Below are 12,165 nucleotides of genomic sequence, written 5' to 3'. Positions count from 1 at the left end.
TGCTGCTAAGTCACTTCAGTCGTGTCCGACTCTGTGTGACCCCATAGACGGCAGCCCATCAGGCTCCCCCGTCCCTGGGATTCTCCAGGCAAGAACACTGGAGTGGGTTGCCATTTCCTTCTCCAATGTGTGAAAGTGAAAAGGGAAAGTGAAGTTGCTCAGTCATGTCTGACTCGTAGCGACCCCATGGACTGCAGCCTACCAGGCTCCTCCGTCCATGGGATTTTCTAGGCAAGAGTACTGGAGTGGCTTGCCATTACCTTCTCCGCCTTCTTAACTAGGGCATGTTAAAATGGAAACTATGAAGGATTTTGTAGGTTTCATTTATTGCTCAGTTCCCAGTTCCTGGCCCAGGTTGGAAATTTTGTGAATATTTATTAAAGTGATGAATCTCAATAGTGAAGTGCTATCAGTTCCACTTTCAGACCCATCTCATTCCCTCTCCCCATCTCCCATTGCTTCTTTCATCCAGACCCTATCACTTCTTCCTTGGACTACTGTTCAACTTCCCTACCCAGCTTTACACCCCTAGTATCGTCGCCTTCATTTTCTCCCCCCATCTTTAGCAAGATCTGGAATCTCATTTCCACACAGCATAACATCCAAAAGAAGAGAGGGTCTCAGGAGCCCTCTGCAAAACTTGTCTTGTGTTTCCTTTTCTTCAGTCACTCAGTCTTGTCCGACTCTTTGCCACTCCATGGACTGCAGCACGCCACGCTTCCCTGTCCTTCACCATCTCCTGGAGCTTGCTCAAACTCATGTCCATTCAGTCGGTGATGCCATCCAACCATCTCATTCTCTGTCATCCCCTTCTCCTCCTGCCTTCAATCTTTCCCGGCATCAGGATCTTTTCAAATGAGTCAATTCTTCCCATCAGGTGGCCAAAGTATTGGAGCTTCAGCATCAGTCCTTCCAATGAGTATTCAGGACTGATTTCCTTTAGGATCAACTGGTTGGATCTCCTTGCAGTCCAAGGGACCCTCAAGAGCCCCCTCCAACACCACAGTTCAAAAGCATTAATTCTTTAGCACTCAGCCTTCTTTACGGTCCATCTCTCACATCCATACATGACTACTGGAAAAACCATAGCTTTGACTATATGGACCATTGTTGGCAAAGTAATGTCTCTACTTTTTAATATGCTGTCTAGGTTTGTCATAGCTTTTCTTCCAAGGAGCAAGCATGTCTCCTTGGGTCAAGTTAAGTCACAAGCCAACCCTATACTGGTCTTTGGTGGAGAAGGTAGGATTCAGTTCAGTTCAGTTCAGTAACTTAGTCGTGTCCGACTCTTTGCGACCCCATGAATCACAGCACGCCGGGCCTCCCTGTCCATCACCAACTCCCGGAGTTCACTCAAACTCAAGTCCATCAAGTCGGTGATGCCATCCAGCCATCTCATTCTCTGTTGTCCCCGTCTCCTCCCGCTCCCAATCCCTCCCAGCATCAGAGTCTTTTCCAGTGAGTCAACTCGTCTCATGAGGTGTCCAAAGTATTGGAGTTTCAGCTTTAGCATCAGTCCTTCCAATGAACACCCAGGATCGATCTCCTTTAGAATGGACTGGTTGGATCTCCTTTCAGTACAAGGGACTCTCAAGAGTCTTCTCCAGCACCGCAGTTCAAAAGAATCAATTCTTCGGCGATCAGCTTTCTTCACAGTCCAACTCTCACATCCATACATGACCACGGGAAAAACCATAGCCTTGACTAGACGGACCTTTGTTGGCAAAGTAATGTCTCTGCTTTTCAATGTGCTGTCTAGGTTGGTCATAACTTTCCTTCCAAAGAGTAAGCGTCTTTTTAATTTCCTGGCTGCAATCAGCATCTGCGGTGATTTTGGAGCCCCAAAAAATAAAGTCTGACACTGTTTCCACTGTTTCCCCATCTATTTCCCATGAAGTGATGGGACCAGATGCCATGATCTTCGTTTTCTGAATGCTGAGCTTCAAGCCAAACTTTTCACTCTCCTCTTTCACTTTCATCAAGAGGCCTTTGAGTTCCTCTTCACTTTCTGCCATAAGGGTGGTGTCATCTGCATATCTGAGGTTATTGATATTTCTCCCGGCAATCTTGATTCCGGCTTGTGTTTCTTCCAGCCCAGCGTTCCTCATGAAGTAATCTGCATATAAGTTAAATAAACAGGGTGACAATATACAACCTTGACGTACTCCTTTTCCTATTTGGAACCAGTCTGTTGTTCCATGTCCAGTTCTAACTGTAGCTTCCTGACCTGCATACAGGTTTCTCAAGAGGCAGGTCAGGTGGTCTGGTATTCCCATCTCTTTCAGAATGTTCCACAGTTTATTGTGATCCACACAGTCAAAGGCTTTGGCATAGTCAATGAAGCAGAAATAGATGTTTTTCTGGAACTCTCTTGCTTTCTCCATGATCCAGCGGATGTTGGCAATTTGATCTCTGGTGCCTCTGCCTTTTCTAAAACCTGCTTGAACATCTGGGAGTTCATGGTTCACATATTGCTGAAGCCTGGCTTAGAGAATTTTGAGCATGACTTTACTAGCGTGTGAGATGAGTGCAATTGTGCGGTAGTTTGAGCATTCTTTGGCATTGCCTTTCTTTGGGATTGGAATGAAGACTGACCCTTTCCAGTCCTGTGACCACTGGTGAGTTTTCCAAATTTTCTGTCATATTGAGTGCATCACTTTCACAGCATCATCTTTCAGGATTTGAAATAGCTTAATTGGAATTCCATCACCTCCACTAGCTTTGTTTGTAGTGATGCTCTCTAAGGCCCATTTGACTTCACATTCCAAGAAGTCTGATTCCAGTTGAGTGATCACGCCATTGTGATTATCTTCGTCGTGAAGATCTTTATCCTTAGATAAAACAACCTGCTCCTGGAGCAGGATTGCTTTAGCAATTCTGGGTCTTCCGTGGTTCCATAAAAATTTTAGAGTTACATTTTTCTAGTTCTGTGAAAAATGTCTTGGGTATTTTGATAGGGATCACATTAAATGTGTGGATTGCTTTGGGTAGTATGGCCATTTTAACAATATTAGTTCCTCCAGTCCAAGAGCATGGTCTTTTCCATTTCTTTGAATCATCTTCAATTTCTTCTATCAATGTTTTATAGTTTACAACATATAGGTCTTTCACCTCCTTGGTTAAGTTTATTCCCAGGTGTTTTTAAATGCAATTTTAAACAAGATTATTTTTTAACTTTCTGATAGTTCATTGTTAGTATAAAGAAATGCAACAGAGTTCTGTGTGTTAATCATGTATCCTTCTACCTTGCTGAATTCATTTGTTAGTTCTAATAGATTTTGTGTAAAGTCTTTAGGGTTCTCTGTACAGGGTATCATGTCATATCCAAATAATGACAATTTTACTCTTCCCTTCCAAATTTAATACCTTTGATTTCATTTTCTTTTTTGATTGTTATGGTTAGGACTTCCAATGCTCTGTTGAATGGAAGTGGTAAGAGTGGGCAACCCTGTTTTATTTATCAATTTAGTGGGAAAGCTTTTAGTTTTTCACTGTTGAGTATTATGTTGGCTGTGGGTTTGTGGTAAGCGCTTTTATTATGTTGAGATATGTTCCCTCTATATTCATTTTGATGAGAGTTTTTGTCATGAATGGATGTTGAAATTTGTCAAATGCTTTTTCTTTGTCTATTGAAACGATCATGTGGTTTTTGTCTTTTTTTTGTTGTTAATGTAGTGCTTCACATTGATTTGTGCCTGTTTAACCATCCTTGTGACCCTGGAATAAATACCACTTGCTCATAGTATATGATCCTTTTTATGTATTTTTGGATTTGGTTTTCCAATATTTTGTTGAGGATTTTTGCTTTTCAGTAAAGATATTGTCCTGTAATTTTCTTTATTTTTAATATTTTTTGTCTGATTTTGGTATCAGGGTGATGGTGGCTTCATAGAATGACTTTAGGAATGTTTCTTCCTTTTTATTATTTGGGAGTAGTTTGAGAAGGATAGGTGTAAGTTCTTATTTGTATGTTTGGTAGACTTTCCCAGTGAAACTGTCCAGTCCTGGACTTTTGTTTGCAAGAAGTTTTTTTTTTTTTTAAAGTATAGGTTCTGTTTCACTTCTAGTGATCAGTCTGTTCACATTACCTGTTTCTTCTTGACTCAGTTTTAGTAGACTGTATTTCTGTTGTGTTTGTGGAGGGAATTAAGCTCCACATCCTCCTACCCCATCATCGTGATCTTCCTCCTTATATCATTTTTAATCACTAATGGGTCATAAGCGCCTGTTGTACACTGTGCAGTTTCTCGTGCCTTGGAATCAGATTGGATGTCAGTATCCTCGTTTTCTGTTCCACACTGATATTCATAATGCTTCTTATGTCTGTGGAAAACCCAGCCTTACAATAATCTAAAGTCAGTGAAAGGATTGTAGTGCAGTCTTATGTTGCAAGTATGAACTGTTTCACTCTTACGTCAGGTGTTATCTGAAAGATGTTGAGTTTCACTGTGTTTACCGTCTTAAAATTTTTAAATCTCCTGAGATACCCCTTTGAGTTCATTGTGGCTCTCTGGGTTTAGCTTGGCACACAGTTTGAGAAATACCAGTTTAAGTGATTTACTCAGGGAAATACAGGAAGAAACAGGCAGAACCAGCATTTAAACTTTAATATTTTGACTCCAAGTCTTGTTCTTAAACCATTTTTACTGTCTTTCCTATGAGATCATGTTTCTCTTGCCACTCAGACTTTCATTTGAATTCAATGTCCAACAAAGAAAATATGACACACTAGAAGTCTTTAAAACAGAGGAAATTAATATCACCAATTATTACATTGGTGATAAAAGAGATGAGAAGCCAAGGGAACAGTGAGGCAACTCAGATACAAGCGACCACAGGAATCTAGGAACATTCCCATAGGTGCAGGATCGATGGGAAAGGTAGTGTTATGGGGACGCAGAAGCTAAGGCTGGCAGCTGGACCCACAGTGAAAATGCAGCCACTGCCAGAGATGTCTCAGGATACAGAAAGGGGGGGAGGAAGTATCCTGATATCTTCCTTTCACCTGCCTCCAGTCTTCCCCAGTTCCTCCCACTCAACAAATCTACCTGGAAGCCAGAGAGCAAGGGAACCTGGCAAATGTAGTCCTTTAGGTATGGAGCATAAGACGAGGAGGAGGGAATGAATCTGGGCAAACAGGCCGTTGACCAGCACTACAAAGTGTAGCATATATACTTTATAATTCCTTTAGCAAACATTGACAGAGGCCCTACTAGGTGCCAGGTATCATGCTCGATGCCGTAATGAGCAGAACAGACCTGATCGCTGCTCATTAGAGGATCAAAGACTAAAACAGAAGGAGATGACAGATGAATGGATAAATAAGTTGTGGTACATATACACAATGGAATATTACTCGGCCATGAAAAAGAATGCATTTGAGTCAGTTCTGATGAGGTGGATGAACCTAAACCTATTACACAGAGTGAAGTGAGTCAGAAAGAGAAAGATAAATACCATATTCTAACGCACATATAGAGAATCTAGAAACATGGTTCTGAAGAATTTATTCACAGGGCAGGAATGGAGAAACAGACATAGAGAATAGACCTATGGACACGGGGAGAGGGGAGGAGAGGGTGAGATATATGGAAAGAGTAACATGGAAACTTACATCACCATGTGTAAAATAGGTAGCCAACCAGAATTTGCCGTATGGCTCAGAAAACTCAAACAGGGGCTCTGTATCAACCTAGAGAGGGGTGGGATGGGGAGCGAGATGGGAGGGAGGTTCAAAAGCGAGGGGATATATGTTTACTTATGGCTGATTCGTGTTGAGGTTTGACAGAAAACAACAAAATTAAGCAATTATCCTTCAATAAAAAATTTTTTAAAAAGCAGGAGGAGAATAAACAGAACTATCTCAAGTATGGAAGAAAAATATTGCAGTGCTGTGGGAGAGTTAGTAATTTAGAAGGGGCAGCCTCACTGTTTTAAGTCTAGTTAATTGACTAGATGTGTGTATATGTAGAAAACCTGTGTTCAAGGAAGGACAGAATATTTATATCCAGAAAAAGTTTAGAAAAAATATTGACCCCTTCATACTTAACATCTACATTATAGGGCTATATTGTCTCAAAGCTATGTGTAAGTGTGTCTGTGTGTGTGTGTGTGTGAGGGAGAGAGAGAAAGAGAGGCAGAGTCAGAGAAAGAACAGTACAAAGGAAGATTCCTTTAGAAACACATTCAAAGGAGCCAGAGGGCTCCCAGCTGGCTAATCTCCATCATGCTTTCCTGGCCCCTCCCCCTTCCTTCTCATCATAACTTGTGATCTTAGAGGCATGAAAGAATTTGAGCCCCTCCCCCAGCCTGACCGTCTCTGCGGGCCGCGCAGCCAGGCTGCATGTCAAATCCAGCTGGGAGGGTGAACCCCAGGGCCACAGAGAAGGTGGTGGGCTTGCAGGCAGGTTCCTCGCCCAGTGGCCATGGGTGACAAGAGTGGGCAGTCAGCCCTACGCACCTATAAATCCCTTGATGAGGAGGGCCTCTTCGGCTCTGCAGAGTTGCCCAAAAGACCCACAGGGAGCCTGGTTATGCACAGCATGGCCATGTTCGGCCGGGAGTTTTGCTATGCGGTGGAGGCGGCCTACGTGACTCCAGTGCTGCTCAGCGTGGGCCTGCCCAAGAGCCTGTACAGCATGGTGTGGCTCCTGAGTCCCATCCTGGGGTTCCTGCTGCAGCCCGTGGTGGGATCGGCCAGCGACCACTGCCGGGCCCGGTGGGGCCGACGGAGACCCTATATCCTTGCGCTGGGTGTCATGATGCTCCTGGGCATGGCCATGTACCTCAACGGGGACGCGATCATATCAGGTCAGTGGACTGCACCAGGTAGGTTGGCTGGGAGAAGGTCCTGTTATGTAACTCAGGACAAGGAGAATGCAAATTTCCTTCTGTGACAGTCAAAAAATGGTTAAAACTGATTCCCTATCCTAAGTTACATAGAATTCCCACCTTTGAGTTCCCCAGATTCTTTAGTTAGGTGCCTTTACTTTTAGAAACTTCAGGATACATTATTTTTTAATTGTTGTGAGAAATTAAAAATGGGATTATATTTTTACCTATTTTATTATATATTGTTACATGTTTATCAATTATGGGGGTTTATGTGTGTGCCCACCATACCTTATTTAGGACTTTCTCAAATTAACCAGCTGCCTAATGGCTCCATAAATTTTTCCAATAAATGCACCTGTGTGTCCAAAGAAGAGTTAATGATGTTCACAGCTTTATGTGGAGTCTTGTAACAGGTACAGGGCATCGGCCTGGCAGCTCAAGGGGACATTTTTTTCATTGCAAATCATGGACATAGACCTGATGGTGAGCACTTTTTCTAACCATTAAATAGCCGCCGATTAATTAGTAATTGGTGGTAGTATATATTGCCTTGAAAAAAAGTTGTTAAACTTAAAAATAGCACACATTTTCTGACCATAAACTCTCAGGCTAGCAGAATGGATGATAATGCGCCATGATAATTAGTCAATTATCATCTCTATATATTTAAAAGTGAGCATAAATCTATAAATGTAGTATATTTCTGGAAGAATTTATAAAAGTAAAAATACCTGAAAAGAAACTTTGCCTCTAGGGAAGAGTGCTAAAGGTCTAGGGGTGAGAGGGGGAAGTTAAGCTTGTTTTTCACTTATTTTTGTACTGAATTTTTAAAATCAGGTTCATGTCTTGCACATTTTCTTAAGTTTAAAAAGTAAAGTGAAAGCATGAGAAATAGTTATGAGGGGGTGAATGAACAGTGGTATGGTCGTAGGATGAATATCATTTATGTGTTAAAATTGTGATGTTGCTCTTCATCCACTGAAAAGCAAACATACAAAGAGAGTTGGTTAAAGACGCTAACTTACAACCCATTAGCCAGTGCTCCTCCAAGCAAAGCCCTCCCGCTTGCAGCATCAGCCTCATGGGAGGCTGATAGAGATGAAAATTCCCAGGCCCTGCCTTCCACCTATTGAGGATTCATAGGAGACTCATGGTAGGTGAAGCACAACAATCTGTCTAACAAGTCACCCCAGTAGTGGTTGAGGAGCTAAAGTCTGAGAAGCACAGATGCACACCTCTCTCTGTTTTTGCGCATAGTGGGATGGTGAAGGATGACCATCTCTTGGGTCTGGGACCTTGAAGTATTTCCCCAACTTTCCTGTATGGTTGGTGTGGTTTACAGCCAGTACGTATACTTTTTAAAAACGCTTTAAGAGAGATGATTCACACACCATAAAAGTCACCATCTAAAAGTGAATAACAGCTCAGTGCTTTTCAGTATATTCTCAAAGCTGTATAGCCACCACCACTATCTAATTACACAACAGTTCCATCTCCCCCTCCAACAGAAACCTGGTAGCCATTAGCAGTCACTCCCCATTTCCTTCTCCCCCACAGTCCTAGGTAACTGCTCAATCTACTTTCTGTCTCCAGAGAGCTGTCTTTTCTGGATATTCACTGCATGATTTTTAAAACTTGAAAAAATAATGAAGCTATTTTTTATTGGAAGAGCAGACACAACGAAAGTATGGGAGGTAATATGATGACAGGAAGTTTGGGTGGAAATAAAAATGTGGATCATTCTAAACCAGGATTTAGGAGACCAACGGTTGTTTCTCTTTTAGCTTTGATTGCTGACTCAAGGAAGAAGCCGATTTGGGCCATAAGTATCACCATGATAGGTGTGGTTCTCTTTGATTTTGCTGCTGACTTCATTGATGGGCCCATCAAAGCCTACTTGTTTGATGTCTGCACTCATCAAGATAAGGAGAGGGGCCTCCACTACCATGCCCTCTTCACAGGTAGGGAATATCCAGAAAGTCTATCCTTCAGGTCCCCAGGCAGGAAGCCCTTCCACTGAAGCCATGCAGTGTCTCCGCACTCAGATTTTTTGAATGAATGGATCTGTTGATGCATCACTCCCATCACGCGGGCTCTGTCTTCCAGGGCATTCCTCTTGTGACCAGGCTGTGGAGTTTTTGCAAAGGAAGTTTGTAGGAGAGCTCTCTGAAGAGCCGTGTGTGGAGTCATTTACAAATGAAATGAAAAAAGGCTTTGTAGACTTCATATTTAGTTTTGTTTTATAGTCAGTAATGTGTAGCGTCAACACTACTTAGGAGCTTGCAGCTTCTTGGGCCCCTCTTCCAGTTATTTTAATTCAGCAGGTTTGGGGTGGGGCCCAGAAATTTGTGTTTTTAATGACTTTCTCAGATGATTCTGTGGCAAGTGTCTCAAGAATCACATGAACCACATTTAAAAACAGAAATAGGAACAAACCAAGCAAATAAAAAGCCCCAAGTCTTAGAGATTTCTTAAAAAAAATTATTTATGTATTTATTTATTTGCACTGGGTCTTAAGTTGCAACAGGCAGGACCTCTAGTTGCGGCATGTGGGATCTAGTTTCCTGTCCGGATTGAAGCCCAGGCCTCCAGGATTGGAAGCTCAAAGTCTTAGCCACTGGGCCACCAGGAAAGTCCAAGACATTTCTTAGTTATATAAAGAGTTAGCAAATCCTCAACCTCCTGTTTTGGAAAATGCCATGTCAGGAGGACACTTCTTGGGGCCATTGCTGACCTTCTTTGGTAGCTGTTGGGCCCTTCATGTAGAGCGATGCTGCTAATGTTCAACATGCATTTCTAGAGCTCCATTTGTTGTTGTTCAGTCACTCAGTCATGTCTGACCCTTTGCGACCCGATGAACTGGAGCACGACAGGCTTCCCTGTCCTTCACTGTTTTCTGAAGCTTGCTGAAACTTATGTCCATTGAGTCAGGGATGCCATCCAACCATCTCATCCTCTGTCACCCGCTTCTCCCCCTGGCCTCAATCTTTCCCAGCATCAGGATCTTTTCCAGTAAGACTGCTCTTCACATCAGATGGCCAAAGTATTGGCATCAGTCCTTCTAATGAATGTTCAGGATTGATTTCCTTTAGGATTGACTGGTTTGATCTCCTTGCTGTCCTTCCAGTTGGGACTGTTCTAGGATTGGGGTGTCATCCACAAGACAGCAGCATGATCCTGTCCTGGGAGCATTGTTATGTCTAGATGTGGGTACTCTATTTGATTTTCTCCAAGGCCCAGCCAAGGTATTTTTATTTTATGTTTTGATGTATTCTGTCTCCTCCCATGGTCAGTTACGTCCCCTGAGAAGCAGAATCTTGAATTTTGTTCAGATTATATCTCCACAGCCAAAAGCAGGCCTGCCCATAGAAGCCCTTAAGTCAACAATTTGTTGTTTGTGCAAATATTTGAATGGTGAACACTGGGAAGAATGGGGCTGCCTGGCAGAGAGGGGCCTGGAGGAGCAGGAATCCAGCCCATCTATCTGGGACCCCTGAACACTTTGTCTACCAGCTGAAGGTCCCAGAATAGAGATTCAAACTGCATTCTCCTAACTTAAATCCCACAATTCCTACTGCTATATCATAATCTGCTGAAATTAATTATGATATTGTGGGAGGCTTTTTGGCTTTTGAGCCTGACACGTTGAGAGTTTTGTTGCTGTAAGTACTTTGGAGTACTTTGGGCAATGTGGTCACTCCTTCCCAGCTTATGTCAGTGTTAGCCTTGGCCTAACAACCTTTGCTTTGCTGCCTCTGATATTAAAAGACTGAGCTCTGTATTTGGGGAACTTTTCCAAGGTTAACACATGGTAGTATTTCTATTGAGTTTGATAAAATGTCTTGAGGTTTTCTTTTGATACTAGTGTATTGTGGTTTCAGCAAGCATATAATTCATGTGTAATTTTCATGTGACCTCATTTCAGGCTTTCACTGTATCTTGTCTGAGCTTTTGTACTTATCCTTTAGCTGATTTTCCAGTCTCTAATTTTTTCCTATTCCAATTGTGATAACACACAGCTTTCAGGGTCATATTCCTAAAAGATAGCTCTGATCAGGACACTTTCATGTTCAATGACCTGCAGTGGCTCCTGTTGACAAAAAATTAATTAATCAATAGTCAATTTAAGAAAGAAATAGAGAATTTTATTCAATTCAACCTAAAGATTATAAATTGGGAAACAAGTCTCTCAGAGAGCTCTCAGAACGGTTCCTCCCACCAGAGGTCAAAGCACAGTTATATATGAGACAAAGTGTTGTACATCTAATGACGTACTGACAGTTTATGTAGTCCAGGTCTGCACGTACAAGGCAAGTAGTGGGTCATCATGACCGCTTACAGGATTGAGAAAGGACTGTTATCTGCTAAGGAGTTCCCTTGCTGGTGCCAGGAGAAAGTTGCTGCTATAAAGGAAATATTCCTGTGACTTCTATGGCAGCAGTCTGATTAATATGTTAATATAAGGCAGATGCATGTTGCACACTCCAGGGGAGGGAGGAGGCCCAAAGGGGAAAGTGCTGTATTTAAATCTAGGCCCAACAATTCCAAATGTTTTTCAAATAAGTGTCAAAGGGTTCACTGCCAAAATGTTCCCCAGCATGTTTCCGAATCTTTTTTTTTTTTTTTTGTAAAGAAAAGACCCTACTGGCTTCTGGGAATTTTAGTCCTTTAACTTCTGTCTCTATGTTTAAAGGTAACTCTACCTGCCCTCCACCCCTGGCGTATGTGATAGCCACGCTGGGTTTAGTGGATCCATCTCATCCCTTCTGGATTCCCTGGTAGCTCAGTTGGTAAAGAATGCGCCTGCGATGCAAGAGACCCTGGTTCACTTCCTGGATCAGGAAGATCCCCTGGAGAAGGCATAGGCTACCCATTCCAGTATTCTTGGGCTTCCCTGGTAGCTTAGACAGTAAAGAATCTGCCTGCAATGGGGAATACCTGGGTTCTATCCCTGTGTTGGGAAGATCCCTTGGCAGAGAGCATGGCAACCCACTCCAGTTTTCTTGCCTAGAGAATCCCCTTGTACAGAGGACCGTGGCTGGCTACAGCCCAGGGGGTCACAAAGAGTCAGACACGACTGAATGACTAAGCACAGCACAACCTCATCCCTTCACCTCATGCCTTTACCTCTGGGTGCACCTGGGGCTGTGGAACCCTCACTCACTGGAAAGAAAGGAAATTCCTTCCTTTGATCAGAATGCTTGTAACTGAACATCTGTTGCTATTAATGAATTAACCCGAGGCCTTGCTCTCCTGAACAGCGGTCTCTGTTCCACCCAAGGAGGTTGGGTTGAGGGCTGATGGTCAGTAAAGGTTGTCCCAGTTCAAATC

At 42.8% G+C, this 12,165-nt stretch overlaps 1 protein-coding gene across 1 annotated transcript in view; it reads left to right on the top strand.

Annotated features, from left to right (window-relative positions):
- Nucleotides 1–6,345: 6,345 nt before the first annotated feature.
- SLC45A2 (solute carrier family 45 member 2) overlaps nucleotides 6,346–12,165 on the top strand; it is a 34,268-nt gene continuing 28,448 nt past the window's right edge. The window contains exons 1-2 of the mRNA XM_055422206.2: nucleotides 6,346–6,810; nucleotides 8,619–8,795. Coding sequence (XP_055278181.2) covers nucleotides 6,426–6,810; nucleotides 8,619–8,795 — 562 coding nt within the window. The 5' untranslated portion in view covers nucleotides 6,346–6,425. The remainder of the gene's footprint in view (nucleotides 6,811–8,618; nucleotides 8,796–12,165) is intronic.

The sequence above is a fragment of the Moschus berezovskii genome, chromosome 18, assembly GCF_049115385.1.
Source record: "Moschus berezovskii isolate FMDL1 chromosome 18, NW_MosBer_1.0, whole genome shotgun sequence".
Classification (NCBI taxonomy): Eukaryota; Metazoa; Chordata; class Mammalia; order Artiodactyla; family Moschidae; genus Moschus; species Moschus berezovskii.
Note: the sequence above shows the minus strand (reverse complement) of the source record. Positions and strands in the feature narration are given on the sequence as shown.